This window comes from Mesoplodon bidens (genome assembly GCF_964165515.1).
Source record: "Mesoplodon bidens genome assembly, chromosome: 18".
Lineage (NCBI taxonomy): Eukaryota > Metazoa > Chordata > Mammalia > Artiodactyla > Ziphiidae > Mesoplodon > Mesoplodon bidens.
In genome coordinates this window covers 44,755,564-44,773,451 of record NC_138175.1, presented here as the reverse complement: position 1 = coordinate 44,773,451, position 17,888 = coordinate 44,755,564, and the positions used below count along the sequence as shown (strand labels likewise).

General features: G+C 55.8%; 2 protein-coding genes across 2 annotated transcripts; one reads left to right on the top strand and one right to left on the bottom strand.

The window, feature by feature from the left end:
* Positions 1–3,140: 3,140 nt before the first annotated feature.
* Positions 3,141–10,324, top strand: LGI4 (leucine rich repeat LGI family member 4; the record flags this gene model as incomplete). Its single annotated transcript, XM_081216359.1, has 9 exons — positions 3,141–3,390; positions 3,829–3,900; positions 4,150–4,221; positions 5,600–5,671; positions 5,784–5,855; positions 6,089–6,258; positions 8,418–8,582; positions 8,665–9,170; positions 10,010–10,324. The coding sequence occupies exons 1-9, from the start codon at positions 3,218–3,220 to the stop codon at positions 10,322–10,324; spliced, it is 1,617 nt and encodes a 538-aa protein (XP_081072485.1). The 5' UTR covers positions 3,141–3,217.
* A 1,558-nt stretch (positions 10,325–11,882) lies between these two features.
* FXYD3 (FXYD domain containing ion transport regulator 3) lies at positions 11,883–17,641 on the bottom strand. The gene is made up of 8 exons (XM_081216836.1): positions 17,440–17,641; positions 14,799–14,862; positions 13,437–13,469; positions 13,306–13,329; positions 12,685–12,759; positions 12,569–12,605; positions 12,204–12,241; positions 11,883–12,070 (listed from the first exon to the last, which is right to left on the bottom strand). Exons 2-8 carry the CDS (start codon positions 14,836–14,838, stop codon positions 12,051–12,053), a joined length of 267 nt encoding a protein of 88 aa, XP_081072962.1. The 5' UTR covers positions 14,839–14,862; positions 17,440–17,641; the 3' UTR covers positions 11,883–12,050.
* Positions 17,642–17,888: the final 247 nt, after the last annotated feature.

The window sequence follows — 17,888 nt, the reverse complement described above, 5'->3', positions numbered from 1 at the left end:
GAGCTCAGAGTCTTAAGCACTGTACCACCAGGGAAGTCCCCCTGACGTTTTCTTATTATTAACTCCATTTTAGATATCTGCAAACCAAGGTTTAGCAAAGTGGAGATAATTCTCCCAAGGTCCCTCTGGTGGTTAAGGACAGAAACTGCCCCCACCTGAAGGAGACCTGGGCCCAGATACCACACTCTGCAGGACACAGATCAGGAGCAGGTAGACGTGCTCATACCCAGGCACAGGTGGCCCTGACACACACACACACATACACACGCGCACACACATACACACGCGCGCACACGCGCGCATGTGCATGTGGTCTCAGAGGACCCCAGCAGCTTCAAAAGTGTCCCTCGTGAGCCTCTGCCCCTTGTGGCCCTATACCCCAGAGTCACCAGCAGTCCCTGGTTAATGATAACCCTAATATTTATGTAGCCCTGGGGAGGGATGACAGAGCAGCAAGGGGGGCCAGCAGGGAGAGGGGCACCTGGCTAGCTCTAGCCAGTGCTGGGCTCCCTCCCCTCACAGGGCCAGCTGCTCCAGAGTGGAGAGGCCCAGCCATTTACGGGCTCGGTGATGGGCCAATGACTTAACCTCTCTGTGGCTCAGTTTCTCCTGTAAAATGGAGATGATAATACTATTCAACTCAGAGGGAGGTCGGGATGATTATCTGAAATGATCCATGGGAAATATTGAGAACAAAGTAAGTGATCAAAAAAAAAAAAAGTAAGCTGTCACCATCATCATCTTTGTCATTCTTATCATAAACAGGAGGGAGAACGCTGCTGGGCTGAACACTCTGTGAGTATGAATTTAGGCCCATCTGTCTCCCCTCGGTGTCCCTGGCCCTAAGCTCTTTATCTATCTTTTTCAAAGACCCTGTAAAGAAGTTTATCATCCCTGCTTTATGGCTGAGGTAACAGAGACCTGAAGGGCCTTGCTCAAATCACAGAGATGTTCAGGTGCAGGACAAGCACTTGGGTCCAGAATCCACCCCAAGCTGTGGGGTGCCCACCCTGCTCTGAACACTCTCTATCCTCTCGGATAGAGGAGGAATTCTCTACACATCTGAGAAGTGGGTGACACGATTGCCCCATTTGACAGATGGGCAAACTGAGGATCAGGGACCCAGATCTGAGTGACCCCACCTAGTGTCGGGGGGGGTCACTTTTAATACTTTTTTAAAATATTCAAGTTTAGGGCTTCCCTGGTGGCGCAGTGGTTGAGAGTCCGCCTGCCGATGCAGGGGACACAGGTTCGTGCCCCGGTCCGGGAGGATCCCACATGCCGCGGAGCGGCTGGGCCCGTGAGCCATGGCCACTGGGCCTGTGCGTCCGGAGCCTGTGCTCCGCAACGGAGAGGCCACAACAGTGAGAGGCCCACGTACCGCAAAAAAAAAAAAAAAAATTCAAGTTTAATAATTTATGCTTTACCAGTAAGACACACATTTCTACTTTTCTGTGAAAGGCGTTAGTGGAACAGTTCTGAGTATGCCGACCCGAAGCTGACCCAATGCTGACTGGGCCTCATCTGCCCACAGCTTTGCCCAGTGCCCTCCAAAGCCCCGACTAGCCTGCGTGCCAGGCCCACCCCGTGCCCTGCTTCGTGACCAGTGACCCCTAGCTGGTGCTGTTAGGCCCCTTGTCCTCCAAGTGTTCTGGGTGTGTGCAGCAGTGCCAAAAGAGGCTGTGTGTTCTCCTCATGCCTTAGTTTTCCCATCTGTAAAGTGGGGGTTAATAATACTACCCACCTCAAGGGTTTGTTGTGAGGACTGAGTAAATTCATGTCAAGACTGATGCATCGTAAGGGCTCAGTGAGTATTATTACTACTACTTCAGATTGGGTAATATCATTTATGTATTTTTCTTATTTAATGAACAGAATCTATCCAAACTGCTAAAAGCTTAGTCCAAATGAAAACAGCCAATATCCATGGGTTCTGATCTCCAAAGGAGGAATGCAAAATCATACTGGGAGGCTGTGCAGCCAGCTGCCTGGGCTTGAGTCCTGGCTCTGCCCCAGCTAGATAACCCAGATCTCAAATGACTTGACCCCTCTCTTCAGTATTTCCATCTGTAAAATAGCCATACGATAGTATCAGCCTCGGAGGGCTGTAGTGAGGTCAGCACAAGCTAATAGATGAACTTGTAGGACACGGCGTGGTACAGAGTCAGTGCTGAAGGAAGGGGATGGCATCATTATCATCCTTTTTCCCTTTGGTTGGCTCCCTACCCCTAAGTGAGTGGTGGGTACTCAAGGAGTTAATTTCAGGCAAGAGAGGTTGTGGGTTTGGGGCAGGGCGGCTGCCCTGCTGAGTGTCGCCACCAGAGGGAGCAGCTGGACCTGAGCTGGTCCCTCCAAGCCCGGGTGCCAGTGCCCACCCAGCCCTACTGGAGCCAGGGGAGGGGGCTGTCTGGGAGTGGCCACCGCGCCTCCAGCCCTTGGTGGTCTCTCCTCCCACCCGCCTCCTGCCTGCAGAGCCATCCGGTCCCCACCCTGGTGACAGCCTCCTCACACTCCGTGAGTGGGGTGGAGTGGGGAATCTGGGGAGGGGGCTGGCCAGGAGGGCAAGGGCAGCTCCGACGCTCCGTGGCCCCTCCCCTCCCATGGCCCTCTGGCCCCTTCCCCAGGGCTGCTCTTCCTATGGCCTCTGACGTCCTCCTCCTTCTCGCCCTGCTTTGCCTGGAGCACCCGGTGCCCAGCAAGTCCCTTTCCCAAACCTCCTGGGAGAAGGGACGTGGGAGGAGGGGAAGAAACTTCCAGGGAGCTGGAAAGGGGGGGTAGGGAGACAGAAATAAAGACACCAGACAGAGGGAGACACACACACACACACACACACACACACACACATTCAGACACACACAGAAAGAGAGGCCAACAGACAGAAGGAGACAGACAGAAAGAGAAAAAGAGAAACAGAGACAGAGAGACAATTCAGATAGAAATAGAGAGTGGGAAGCAGACTAACTCACAGAGTCAGAAGTATAAAAAGGGAGAGAGACAGAAAGACAGGGAAAGAGAAATAAACAGAAAATTAGACACCAAAGAGATACAGGAAGAAAAACAGACTGAGGAGAGACCAAGAAAGAGGAGAGAGAAGCCAGGGCAGAGCGTGCCAGCGGGTGGCATGGAGGGTCACCTGGCATGGGAGATGTAGTGGCCGCGACCTGGGCCAAGCTGGGTGGGCAAAGAGAAGCCGGTGCCTCGGCGGAGGTCAGGGGGCATGGGAGGGGCAGGAATTCTGCTGCTGCTGCTGCTGGCTGGGGTGGGCGTGGGGGAGGCCTGGAGACCCCCAAAGGGAAAGTGTCCTCTGAGTTGCTCCTGCTCTAAAGACAGTGCCCTCTGTGAGGGCTCCCCGGACCTGCCCGAGAGCTTCTCCCCGACCCTGCTGTCGCTGTGAGTGTCCGGCCCTCTGGAGGCCTGAGGCTGCGGATGGGAGTCCTGGGACCCCAGGAGCTGGGGGGCAGGGTGCTGACTCCCCAAGGAAACAGGGACCCATCAGGATCTTGGGAGGGGGACAGCAAAGGATGTCGGGAGGCCTGAAAGGGGGCTGCTGGGATTTGGAAAGGAGCCGGAGGGAAATTCCAAAGGGCAGGGTCAGCATGGGGGCCTGGGAAGAGGGAGAGCCGTGGGGTGGGCTGAGCGCTGCCAGGATCCTTGCCAAGCGAGGAGAGCAAATGCCTGTCTCCCCTGGGATGTAGGGGAAATACACCCAGGGTCAGGTGGCATGCCAGGGTCCCCTCCGCCCCACCCCTGGACACAGGAGACAGCTCTGGGATGGGACTGGCACACTGGAGCAGTCTTCTCCTCGCCCACCATTGCCCACATCCCCAGCTCACTCGTGAGGACTGGAGTCACCCAGCTGAAGGCCGGCAGCTTCCTGAGGGTACCGTCACTGCACCTGCTGTGAGTGGGGCCCGGCTTAGCGACGGCCACCTGAGGGAGGGGGTGTCCGTGCACATGCGCGTGGGGGAGTGTGCACACATACGTGTATGTGCATGTCCATGAAAGCATCCGTGTCACGCACATACTCACGTGGCATGCGTATGTGTGTGTGACCGTGCCCACTTGGGCTGGGGTTGGGAGGGGGCAAGGTTAACGTGTCAGGTAGGGAGCAGCAACCCTGGAAAAATGTCTTTCTAACTTCCTTGCCAGCCTCTTCACATCCAACTCCTTCTCCGTGATCGAGGACGATGCGTTTGCGGGCCTGTCCCACCTGCAGTACCTGTGAGTGAGGCCAGGAGATGGGGGCAGGAATGGGGGCCAGGGAGAGGAAGGCGGAGCCCCTCTGTGTCTCCTAGAGTGGGGGAGATAGGGGCTTGTCGCCCTGGGGAGGAAGTGTCTGCACAAGGGACCGTCTGGAGGGGGCAAGAGGCCTGGCCTCTTGAGTGGGGTTGGGGCTTCTGCTCAACTGCCCTCTCTGTTTCAAGATTCACAAAAGGCCTGGATGACCCATGACTGTTTCTGGTCCTACCTGACTTTCAGGAGCCCAGGGAGGTTACAGAGAGGCCAGAGACAGGGAAATGTTTCAAATTAAGAGGAAACTCTTCTGAGTTAGATGGTGATGGTGGTACTGATGGTAATGGTGGTGATGACAGTATGACTATGCCAGCATTAGTGCTGGTGCTGGTGGTGATGATAACGGTGGTGGTGGTGATCCTGTTGCAGTTGCTCACAGGGAAGTGGTGCCATTATTGAGGATGGTGGAGTGGGGATGATTTTGATAAAAATGGTGGACCCAACGGTGATGGTGCTATTGGTGGTATGGATGATGAAGTTTGAAGGGTTGGTGTTAGTGATAATTATCAGTATTCTGGGCATTGGTAATTATTGTGTTGGTATTGGTGTTGGTGTTGGTGATGGTTTTGGGTAGGATGTTGGTGTTGGTGTAATGGCAATGTTGTTGGTATGGGGTTTGGTGGTGACGGTGGAGATGTTTGTATGTATGGAAATTGTGGCAGTAGTGGTGCTGATGGGTGATGATGTGAGTGCTGGGGGTAAAGGTGATGTTTCTGGTGTTGGCAGTGCTGGTGCTAGTGCTGAAGGTTGTGATAATGGTGGCAATGGTTTTGGTATTGATCACAAAGGCTGTGTTCTTGGTGATTCTTATCAGTGTTGCTGGTGTGGGTTTGGTAACGATGGTGTTGGTGTTGGTGTTGGTATTGACTATGGGAATGGGTGGTGATGGTATTGGTGACAGTGGTGACATGGTACATTGTTGGTGATGACGGCAGTTATTGGTACTGGGGTTGATGACGATGGTAGAGGCACTGGGCATGATGGATGATGGTGGAGGTATGGGTGGTAATATTGGTGCCAGTGCTGGTGCTGGTGATCATAGCAGCAGTGGTGGTGATGGTGGTGGCAGTGTTCACGGTGAGGCTGGCAATGACCATAGGGTCAGGTTCTTGGGTCCTGAAACTGTAGGCTGGGACCTTGATGAGGAGAGGTTCCTGGGAGGTTTTCTCTGGGATTATGCAAGCTGTTGGGGGAGAATTCGGCACATTCCAGTGGCCTATGGCTTCCATGGGGTGAGTTCCCCAAGCACTGTAGGGCCACAACAGGGAACCAAGGGCCGCCCCCTGACCCCATCTTCCCTCCACAGCTTTATCGAAGACAATGAGATTGGCTCCATCTCTAAGAACGCTCTCAGAGGACTCCGCTCACTCACACACCTGTGCGTGCCTCCATCTCCCCAGCCCTCCCTGACAGGCACCCCGCACCCAACACCCAGGCACACAGCGTATCCTGGGAGCTGCTGATGGTTTCTCCTTCTCTCCCTCCACCAGAAGCCTGGCCAATAACCATCTCGAGACCCTCCCCAGATTCCTGTTCCGAGGCCTGGAGACCCTGACTCACGTGTGAGGCTCAAGGGGGCTGGGAGGGTGGGGGGATCTGGGAATGTTTGGGTGGGGGAAGGGGACATCTGTGCCCACTCTTGGTTGGCACAAATGAGTATGACTGTGATGGTTCCTACATATTTTCCACACCACTTGGGGGCCCTATCCTGAAACCTTGCCTGGGGAGGGGTGGGGAGCGTGGCCCCCAGGGAGTGGAATCCGGGTCGCAGCCCCTCCCCGGCCTCTTGCCCCAGGGACCTCCGCGGGAACCCGTTCCAGTGTGACTGCCGTGTCCTCTGGCTGCTGCAGTGGATACCCACCGTGAACGCCAGCGTGGGGACTGGGGCCTGTGCCGGCCCCGCCGCCCTGGCCCACATGCAGCTCCACCACCTCGACCCCAAGACGTTCAAGTGCAGAGCCATAGGTGGGGGCTTTCCCGGTGGGGTGGGAGGGACAGCAGGTGTTCCCGGAAGAAGGTGGGAGATTGGGGAACGGCTGCCAGGGCTGAGGGGCTCACCTCCCTCCCTGCTCTGCCATTTCCTGGCTGTGAGTCTTCTGAGCAAGCAGCATCACCTCCCTGAGCCTCAGTTTTCTTATCTGTAAATAGGGGTAATAAACAGTGACATAGGGCTGCGGTGAGACTTCAGTGATGTACTTGGTGCAGGGCCTGGGAGGGGAGGCCCCCATAAATGTTCATTCTTGTCGTTGTTGTTATTGATATAAAATCGACCATTTAAAAAATACTTCCTATGATCATTTTGCTTTTCCACAAATATATTTTGGTACCTTTATGGGTACTGGGCAAAGCAGAGAGCACAGCAGTGATGAAGCCAGTCCTGGGTCTCGCCCTCACAGAGCCCACAGCCAGAGGCAAGCAGAGGGGGATGGCCCAAAATGATCAGGCCTGGGATGGGGGAAGCACAGAGGGGTCAGGGCCGGGATGGAGCTACGGGAGCCCAGAGCCATAGCGGGGGCCAGGCACAGCTGGAGGGTCAGAAAGGAGTGGACATTTGAGTTCAAACCTGAAGACCATTACTAACATCGTCATCTTCAAAGCGTAAGACATGTTTTTGGTCTTTGGGATTCATAGAACAAGGGAGTTTAACTTAGTCACTCTTCATTCCATTATTCAACGAACAGTCGCTGAGGTCCACTCGGTGCCCATCCCTGTGAGAGGCGATGGGCACACTGTGGTGACCAAGATAACCCTGGGCTTTGGCCTTGGCCTTGGCCCCAAGGGGTCACAGTCCTGGGGGTGGGGAGACAGACATTAAATAAAACATTGCACCAATAACTGTATGGTACACATTGTGATAAACACAGGGGGTGATCAGAGAGTTTAGGGAGTGGTCCTGCCATGCCTGGGGCATCGGAGAAGGCTTCTCTGAAGAGGTAGCACTAGATGTGGATGCAGCTGAGTGGAATACAGAGGAAGGGGCCCACATGTGCAGTGACCCCCAAGGCAGCACAGAGCTTGTCCTGAATGAGGATCAAAGGCAGGCACGTCTGGCTTGCGGGAGTGAGGAAGGGAAGGACACAGATGAGGTGGAAGGTGCAGGGGCCTCACTCTGCAGGACTTTGAAAGCCACAGAGAACAAGGTGGACTTTATCCAGAGGGCTGTGGGAAGCCATGGAGGGTTTTGAGCAGGGAGTGACATGATTTGATGGCCATTTTTAAAAGATCCCCTTTGGATGGGTATGCTTAGTGGTTTGGTTCATTGCTTCAACCCTGGTCCCTAGGAGTAGGGCCTGGCATGTAGAGTGAAGTATTGTAAACTGGAGTCCACCACCGGGCTCCACCGCCACCACACTGGGCAATCTGGGTGCACCATTACCCAAAAGGCTAAGTTGCTGTAACAAAGAGGCTGTAAATACCATGAATTAAAGAAAACAGAAGGGCCTGAGTTGAGCAGTCCAGGTGGGTGGGGCAGCCCCTGGGTGTTATCCTGCTTTCCACAGCTGAAACCGAGCTGTGGCCCCATCCGTATGCCAGTTCACAAGGAGAAGGGGAAAGGGCCAAGTCCAGGATGAGCCATCTTCCTACAAGCAAGGCAAGCACTACAACCATCACTCTGCTTTTGTTCCATTAGGAACTTGGTCTGGTCATGGCCACACCGGACCTCAGAGGCCGGGGGGGCAGCATAGGGGGAGTGCTGGGCTCATGTGGCCTCTGGCTGGGCGGCTTTGTGCCCAGCTGCTATCCTATCTCATGGAAGATGGGAAGGATGGATTTGGCTGGACAGCTGGCTGCCTGTGCCTCTTAGCCTCAGTTTCCTCATCTATAAAGTGGATATAATAACAGAACATAACCCACAGGGATCTTGTGAAATTAAATGAATGAATAAATATGCTACTTCTAAGCAACTATTTGATGATGCCACGCAGCTTAGAAAATAGAGTACCGCCATGTTGTTGTGAGTTAATACGTCCATAGGTAAAAAGATTCCACTGTATGTCCCTACAAGGTCAACACCGTGGTGGTCCTCACGTCAGAGGTGTGCAAAGCGGGGCTCAGTGATGAGGACCCGTGGGGTGCCCCTGGCTTGCCTGACTCTCTCCCCTCCCTGCTGCACCCCCTCCCAGAGCTGTCCTGGTTCCAGACGGTCGGCGAGTCAGCGCTGGGCGTAGAGGCTTTCTCCTACCAAGGGGAGCCCCACGTCGTCCTGGCACAGCCCTTTGCCGGCCGCTGCCTGATCCTGACCTGGGACTACAGCCTGCAGCGCTTCCGGCAGGATGAAGAGCTGTCTGGTAAGCCCACTCCCATCCTCCCACCTGCCAGGTAGCCTGCCCAGTTCGTCTGACAGGCGCCCTGCTCCCCGCCTCCCCACAGCACCCTCGGTGGTGTCCTGCAAGCCGCTGGTGCTGGGCCCGCGCCTCTTTGTGCTGGCCGCCCGCCTGTGGGGAGGCTCGCAGCTGTGGGCCCGGCCTGGCCCCGACCTGCGCCTGGCCCCGCTGCAGGCCCTGGCTCCACGGCGGCTGCTGCGGCCCAATGATGCCGAGCTCCTGTGGCTGGACGGGCAGCCCTGCTTCGTGGTGGCCGACGCCTCCAAGGCGGGCAGCACCACGCTGCTGTGCCGGGACGGGCCCGGCTTCTACCCACGCCAGAGCCTGCACGCCTGGCACCGGGACACGGATGCCGAGGCCCTCGAGCTGGACGGCCGGCCCCATTTGCTGCTAGCCTCCGCCTCGCAGCGGCCTGTGCTCTTCCACTGGTTTGGGGGCCGCTTCGAGAGGCGCACGGACATCCCCGAGGCCGAGGACGTCTATGCCACACGCCACTTCCAGGCCAGCGGAGATGTGTTCCTGTGCCTGACACGCTACATCGGGGACTCCATGGTGAGGCTGAGCCCAGTCCCGTGGGGCAGGCACAGGCCGGGCCTGACCTGCATCAGCAGACACCCACTCAGGGCTGGCCTTTCAGCACTGACCCCACCTTGCGCACTGGCCTCTGAACTCTGACCCGCCTCACCGGCTGAGCTTCCTAATGTGCCGATCTTTGAGCTCTGACCCCACCCCAACACTGACTCCAAGACTGTGACCCCTCGAGGCTGGCTGACCCTAAACCACTCCCCATCCCCCAACACTGACGCTGGCCCCGAGATTCTACCGCCAAACTCCGACACACCCCAGCACCTGCATTTAATCACAACCATCAAACCCTGAAGCCCCAGGGCTGACAGCCCACCCCCTCCAGCACTCTCTCTCTGGAGTGACGTACAGCCAGCGGGAGGGCTCTGAGCCTAAAAGGCACTGATCTGACGCAGGTGTTCACAGGGTTGTCTGCATGGGGAGCAGACTGTGGGCACAGGGACAGGAGCAGGGAGACCAGGAAGGAGGCTGTGTGATGGTCCAGGAGGGAGGTGACTGTGGCTGGGCTGGAGTGCGGCCAGAATAAATGAGAGACATAAATACCATCGTAGGTGAAACTGACAGATTCCAGGGCTGACTGATTCTATGTGGGGTGTGTGGGAGAGAGAAGGGCTCAGAATGACTCCAAGTCAGTGGCCTGAGCAGCTGGGTGGTGACATTTATGAAGATAAGAAAGCTGTGGGAGTTTGGGGACCTACAGGCTTCTGTTCCCAAGCTGTTCCAAGTCCTCCAAAGCCTAGAGGACCACTGATGGGCAGGCCTGGCCCTCTTGGACCCCAGCCCTAATGAGCGGCCACCCTCCGCAGGTCATGCGCTGGGATGGTTCCATGTTTCGCCTGCTGCAGCAGCTTCCCTCTCGCGGTGCCCACGTCTTCCAGCCACTGCTCATCGCCAGGGACCAGCTGGCTATCCTGGGCAGCGACTTCGCCTTCAGCCAGGTCTTCCGCCTTGAGCCTGACAGGGGGCTCCTGGAGCCACTGCAGGAGCTGGGGCCCCCAGCCTTGGTGGCCCCCCGTGCCTTTGCCCATATCACCATGGCCGGCAGACGCTTCCTCTTCGCCGCTTGCTTCAAGGGCCCCACACAGATCTACCAGCATCACGAGTTAGACCTCAGTGCCTGAGACTGGAAGGGACCCTGGACACGGCTGGCAGAGGGCTGGCATGGGGAGTCCTGGGCCTATGGATGCCCCATTGCCTGGACTCCTGGCCCTACTCAGAGGTGACTGCTGGTCCTGTGAGATACTGACCACAGGCCAAGTTCAAGGCAAGAGCTGCTCGTCCAGTCTTAAGCAACATCTTGGCTGGGGGCAGATGACCCCTCCCCCTCCAAGGATGACTTGGGGGCTCAGGCTGGGGCACAGCCACACGGAGCCAGTACAGAAATCATGGGGGGTGGGTAACATGCAGAGGTCCATGAGGTCTGGAAGCGCTCCCCTCAACCCACTCTCACCCCTCCTATTCCCTGTAAAAGTACTACGGAGAGGATAGCTTTCTTTTTCCTTCTAAACGCAATCCAGCCAATCGCTTTTAGTGTCCGCCTCCATGACGTCATCAGTAGCTCGGCAGTTTTCCCTGCCGGGCTTGCTAACTTCCTCTGCTGCTTGTGCGCATGCCTGCTACCGAGGCGGAAGCCCAGCGTGTCTTCCCTGTTGCGCGTGCGCAGGGAATAGGCGGGAAATTAAGAATTGTTGCCAGGAGTCCGAGGTACCCGTCCTCGGTCGGTGAAAGGGGCGAGGACAGAAAGTGTATGAGCTCAGTAAACGCGCTGTGCACCCGCCTCACCGGTTGTTGTGGGGTCATTGGGAAAGGGTGTCTGCTGTGGCATGGGGGTGGGGTGAGGGAGGAGGATTGGTGTCCCAGGAACGGTATTATGGAGCAGGGTGGGCGGGGGGGTGTCCCAGGGTACATTTTGGCTGCCCTTGTTGAGCTTTCACGAGGTTTCTAAGGAGTGTGTGCTCATGATTGTGGGGGACCTAGTGGGATGTCCAAGGGATATAAGGGCATTATTAGGGGACAGGTCACGGGTTTATTGTTGGTCTCATGTCTTATGTATTGTAGGAGATACTTCGGGCTGTTTTGAAGGATTTTAGGCATTTTATGGCTCTTGGGGACATTTTGGAAGTCTTATTGGGTATTGGAGACTGTCTCAAGGGAGTTTAGGGCTTGTTGGAGGTTCTCACACCATGTGGCCATTATATGTTATTAGGAGTATCATGGGGAATAATTTAAAGGTCTTACAGGAACATTTGAGTGTTAGGAAGGGTCTTTTATAATAAAATGGGGTCTGAGGTGAGTCGGAGGGTCACTATTATAATCATAAGCTATCTGGGTACTCCTGTTGTGACAGGATGATCCCACATCCTAGTTTTCCTGGGATGGTCCCACTGTCCACCTGAGTGTCCCAGCATTCCATCTGGCTAGAGCTCCCTTTCACTCTCAGAATGTCCCCCCATGTGGCTACTAGAGCATTTTAAATGGCAGATGTGGCTCCCATGGCCACGGAGGCAGAGGTCAGGCCCCATGCCGTCCACCAGGTCATGAGGAAGCAGGCCTGTGGGCTTGTCCCAGTGGAGAGATTCAGCTGTCAGCTTCCATGCTGGCCCCCATGCGCACCCACCTTCGCCTGGCCCCCCAAAACCCCAACGCGCACATAGGGAGTTTCGAGGCTGCTTGGGCATGAGGCAAGATCATTTTAGAGTGAAAATTGAACAAAGACCCCCTCCAGTGAGAGATGAGATGGAGCCCTGGCCCGGTGGTCTGCGAATTCCATCCTGGAGTTTAGGCTCCTGTGCAGAGCCAGGACTTGGGGAAAGAGTGGCCCTCGGTGCTCTTTCAGCTGATCCATCCTCAACAGTTATGGGCAGAGCCTGGGAGAGGTGACAGGGTCAGCTTGTGAGAGTGGATCAGGTTATTTCTCCCCAGGGTGCATGCACACACACACACACACACACACACCTCATACCCTGTGTCCCAGTCAGCTCCATTCTGTCCCTGTCTTACCTGAAGTGATGAGAGGTGGGGCATCCCCTGGATGGTGGCTAGGGAAAGAAAAGTGATGAGATCTCTGTTCACCCCCATTCATCCTCTCCCTCAAGGCTAGAGGATTCTCAGCTTGCCCCGACATAGCTTCCTAGCTATTTTCCCACAAAGTTGTACCATCCCAGGGATCAAAGCATTTCATGATTGGAGGCCCTCTGAGGATTCATGGCTCTGAAGAATAAACCTGGAAAATCTCAGTAACAGGAATTCTCCAGGGCAAGACCCAGAAACCTGGCCTTTTTTTTTTTTTTGCGAGATTTAGCTCTTTACCCCTGAAAGCTGTCTGTCCAGTATGAGGCAGGCACACTGCCTGGAACCCATCTTACCAGGGCTTCCGGCTGAACTTGCATTTGCATTTCCCACCTGTTAGGAGAGAGGGGAATGTCAGGGGAGGACACCCACCGCCCTGCGCTGCCTGCTCCCCCGCCACTGCTCCACTCACTCATGAGGACGATGATGCCAATGGCGCACAGAACCGCTGCGAAGATGAGCCCGCCGACACGGAGGCTGAACCAGTCTAGGAGAAACCCAGAGGGGGCCCTCGGTGCCAGCCCGTGCCCTCCTCATCCAAGCCCTGAACCGCTTGACAATATGCATTAGGCACCCCTGATGTGGGATACAGCAGTGGAGAGAACAGACAGCCCTCCAGCCCCCGCGCTCACTTTCCAGTCTCTACACAGCAAGCGACAGAGATCTAACGTGGGGTTAGGTAGAGAGAAGCGGTTTGAAGACAAATAAGCAGGGCCAGGGGATGGAGAGCCAGAAGACAGCTCTTTTAGGGAGAGTGGCCAGGGAAGACCCAGCTGAAGGGGCATATTTGATCAGAGGCCTGAGGAGGGGAGGGAGGGAGCATGGGGCAACGTGGAAGAAAACATGGGGGTGGTTCTAAGGACCAGGCTGGCATGCCTTGTTCCCTTAATCCCCTGTGTTTACTGTTCAATGCCCCAATCCTCTCCCCTGGGTCACCCCCATCAGACCCTCACCCAACCCTGTGTGGGACCGTTGGCACGAAATCGGTCTGAGGAGTGGGTGGGGCTGCAAAGGGAGGGGCACAGGCTCTCACCATAGTAGAAAGGACTGTTTTTATCTGCAAGGAAAGAAAAATAGGACATGAATCCAGGATAAGAGTGGGGATGCAGGGGTCCTGGGGGAGACTTTGGGGGCGGGACTGGTGGAAGAGTCGGTCTGACTCACCTTCCGGGTCGTTGGCATCCAAGGCAGGCAGGCCTGGTGGGGAGAAGCGGGTTAGGAGAGAGATGGGGGTGCTGGCCTCGGCAAAGCTGGGGACAGGGTCGTTGGAGCTCCAGGCCTCAGCGTAGGGTCCCCTGATGGACAGTTCCCCACCTCCCACGGGCACGGGGTCCAACCCCAAACTAGCTTGTCTGCACGTTCCACCTTGGAAATGAGGGTTTCCCCCGACTCAGCCCCACATCTGAAATAGGTTTTCACCTGGGTGGCTTTGGGCCACGTAACCAGCCTTTGGCCTGATGTTTCCAGACACCTGGCTAATCCACACCCCCTGCAGAAACGAGCGATGGTCTTGTCAAGATGACAGGTGGCTTCAGCTCCCAGGCATTCTCAGCCCTCATCACCTGGTTCTGCCACGTCCACATCCCACCCATCCCTCACCATTCCCCTTAAAGTGACTTACTAATTATAAACTTAATATGTTTTATTTAAAAATGCAACTTTATGGGCTTCCCTGGTGGCGCAGTGGTTGAGAGTCCGCCTGCCGATGCAGGGGACACGGGTTTGTGCTCCGGTCCGGGAAGATCCCACATGCCGCAGAGCGGCTGGGCCCGTGAGCCATGGCCACTGAGCCTGTGCGTCTGGAGCCTGTACTCCGCAACAGGAGAGGCCACAACAGTGAGAGGCCCACGTACCGCAAAAAAAAAAAAAAAAAAAAAAATGCAACTTTACATCACTATCCTGAATGGAATGGCAGTCTTGCCCAGTGTAACGGATAAAAACAGATACAATGAAAGCAAAGGACTAGGATTGAATTCTGGCTAGAAGCAGTGGGCTGCCTTAGCTCTGTTCTTTCTTTGTTAAAGGGAGGCTCATATTTTAAAATTATATTTAAAGCACAAACACATGGTGCTTACTCTGTCCCAGGCGCTCTTCTAAGTGCTTTGCAAACAGTAACTCATTTAATCCTCACAGTGGCTCTATAAGTAGGTGCTACTATTGTCCAGATGGGAAAACTGAGGCACAAGGGGCTTTGGTAACTTGCCACATAACCTTGAAACTCTTACCTCTCGTAATCAAGTGTTAAGAAGTGTTAAAGACACAGTAGCCCAGGGCTGAGCCTTCTTGATATCACCAAGGAGACATCAAGACCATGCATGGCGAGCTGTGTGAACCTCTGCTGTAAGAGGTCCTCCTTTATGTGTTCCTTGAAATCACCAGTGTGGCACTTCCCACATCCCAGGAGATGCTGTCCTGAGACTCACCACCCCACAGGGGAGGCAGAAAGCACGAGAGGGCCACACGCAAGCATGGTCACCACCCAGCTGAGGGGGTCAGGGGAAAGGCAGCCCAGGAACGGGCACTCACCTGCCAGGAGGACGAGCAGGCTCAGGGCCACCTCTTGCATGTTGGAGAGCTGGCCTGGAGGGATCTAGGGGGGAGGTCCAGCTTTAGCAGGGCCACCGGGATGCCTCTGGTTCCCAATCCCCTGCTAATGTGCTCCTTATCCAGGGTACACAGCTCACCCCAGGGCAGAAAGCCTGGCCTTGAAACTCCGCTGGGCTGAGAGATAAGAAGGAGCCGGAAAGTGCAGTGGGGGCTGGGTGAGAACGAAGACCTGAAGGGGGAGCAGTAATAATAACTCACTGGACGTGGACTTGAGGCTTTGAGTGAATTGCCCTGGCAACCAAATGAGGAAGGTGCCACCGGCTGTTATCCCCATATTACAGATGTGGAAACTGAGGCTCCAGAGGTGAAAGTGGGTGCTCAAAGTCACCTTGCCAGGAAGCGGGATTTAAACCAGATCTGGCTCTGCGGAGGCTGTTCCTAACTCAGGACTCTCTCAGGGCCTTGGGGTGTTTTGGGAAATGGGGTGTTGGGAGCCAGGTGGCAGGAGGCCTGCTTCCTGGGAGTGTCTCCCATAGACAGCTCAGAGCCTGCCCGCCCTGCCCAGACATCGCAGAACTTGGGCTGGGCCAGGGCTGGGGACTGAGCTGGCTCCTCTTGTTTCTCTGGGCAGGATGTGGGGAGGAGAGAACTCAGAGAGGATGGGGGGAGGGGGAGGGAGAGGGCAGCCCCAGCCTCATCTTCTGCCCCACCCTCCTCGCACCCCACCGTCCTGCGTCCGCCCCACCCCTGTGCATCCCACCCCAGTCCTTGGTCCTGCCTCTACCCCTACCAAGCTCCTCTGGCAGCAAACACTTCCTCTTTCCCCAGGTAGGCCTGCCCAGCATGAAGAACACTCCGCCGCCCCCTTCCTGGTCCAGTATCAGTCCCCCTGTGCGTCCCTCATCCCCTCCCCAGCCCCTGCCCCACTGCCACAGCATACATTGTCCCAATCTTGATAGGAAGAGCTAACACTTAGATCCACCCTGTGCTGGGCACTGCCAAATGACCTTACTGGGTTTTCACTCATGTAATCCCCCAAGAATCCCGGAGGCCATTGGTTATAGGCCCCATTTCACAGACGGCAAAACACATACCCTCCCTAAGCCTGGTAAAAAGCCCATTAACATTCCCTGCTTTGTCTCCTGTCCACAGCTGGAGAGCACGTCCTGTCTCTCTCTCTCTCTCTCTCTCTCTCTCTCTCTCTCTGGCCTCTATGTAACCCCCTCCCTGAGTTTCTTTCCTGGGAACTTTCTTAGCTTCCCAGTTCATCCCATATACCAGACTCACAGTTTTAATTTGAGCATTCACTTCTTTGAGCATTCAGGCAGGAAAAGGGCCTGCAACTTTGGGGAACATTACTAAGGCGTTTAAGACCGCACCCCCACCCCCAAATTTGGGGCAGTGCGGGGAGAGCTGGAGTGTGTATGTGAGCAGGACAGCCTAGTGGTTCCCGGCACAGGTCTGTAGAAGGACCACCTGTAGTCTAAAGCGAACACGTGAGGCTTTGTCACCCCACAATCAAACTAATACTAGTAATAAGAGCAGGTGCTGATTGAATGTTTACCCCACACCAGGCACTGTTCTCAGCTCTTTGCGCTTGTTCACACATGTAATCTTCGCAGCTTGACAAAGTTGACACTATGATTAGCTCACGTTGCTGTCGCAACCCTGTCACCCCTGCGAATTCAGCTTAATGCTCTATACTGTCACCCGGGACTCAGAGTCTCAGTGCTTAAGCCTCTTTCCGTGGGAGCCTCCAAGCCTCTCTGGCCGGTGAGGGCTCCATACACCCCCATACACCCCCTCCCCAGGCATCTCCCAGCATCCCCAACACAAGGGTCACTGATGGGTGGTCTCAGCCGTACCCCAGCCCCTGCACGACATTTCCACCCTACTGTCCCATGGTGTGGGCTGCTGGGAGCTGGCATCCAGGCATCTGCCCTCTCCTGCCCTGTTCAGGCTGTTACTGGAAGAGGCCCCAGGGCAGCTCCAGAACTGACTACAGTCGGTGTGAAGCCTTGCAGAGAAAGGCAGCCTGCAGACGGAGGCTGCGCCCACCCCTCTCTGCTCGTTCCTGGCCCCAGAGATCCCAGGGCTGGTGTGAGGACTTTCCGCCGTCCACCCCCTACTATCGCTCTATTTCTCCATGATGGTGGCCAGGCCCTTCAGGCCTGAGCAAAATGACTCCCTCGTGTCCCTGAAGTCTCCGCGCCACCTCCCCATTTTACAGCTTCCCCAGGAAGCCACCAGCCCCTTCCCCTAGAGGTCTCCAGGACCCACATATTCCCAATATGCGGACACCCTGAGTCCACCTAGTCACCCACCCATCCATCCAGTCTGATCTTCCCGATCCAGATACTTCTGTTCTACTCAGAAACCCCGATCTAGCCAGACCCACCAGTCTAACAGACACCCCAATCCCATCTGTGGGCCTTACCCTCGCCCCAACTGGCTCACCCGGCCTCCCGTGCGGAGAATGATGGGGAGGGGGGCTTTCTCTAATCTGCTCCCCCAGCAAAGGACCTTGAAGATGGAAGGTTCTAGGGGTCTTTAGCAGAGAGCAGTGGAGGGACGGGCAGAGCCAAGAAGGGGTTGGAGGGAGGGGGCCCCAGCCCCTCACCTGCGTGCTCCACAGGCTGTGCGGAGGTTCAGGTTCCGGGAGAGAGCAGGGCTGCTTAGCCTGAGTCCTGCCTTTATCCGCAGCCTCCACGCCCTAAGCAAACCTGGGCAGGTAGAGAACTAGTCTGACTCCCTAAAGCTCAGGGGCTCTCTCACCTCACACCTGCTCTTAAAGAGACAGTTCCAACCCCCAACCACTAGCAGCAGGGAGCTCCCAGGGGTCTCTAGGGTCACAGCAGCCTTAGGCCAGGCAGAAGTAGAATACGATGAGGGCTGGAGCTCTGCCCCTCGCATCCAGGGAGGTGGCTTTCTCCAGTCACCTGCCCCTCAGAAAAGGACCTGGAGGGAGGAGGGGTTCAGGTCTTTAACGGCAGAGCCTCTGCCTGGTGGGGCGGTGGGGGGAAGGCCATGCTTTGGTTGTAATAATCTAATCTCTTTTACTTAGATTGT

Bases quoted from the DNA above. Each gene is read 5' to 3' on its own strand.
- FXYD3 (XM_081216836.1), bottom strand. From the start codon at position 14,838: ATGCAAGAGGTGGCCCTGAGCCTGCTCGTCCTCCTGGCAG. The intron at 12,606-12,684 runs GTGAGTGGAGCA...CTCTCCTAACAG, and splicing joins TGGCATCATCGTCCTCATGA to GTGGGAAATGCAAATGCAAG. The intron at 12,242-12,568 runs GTAAGATGGGTT...TTCTTTCCCTAG, and splicing joins AAGTTCAGCCGGAAGCCCTG to CCACCATCCAGGGGATGCCC.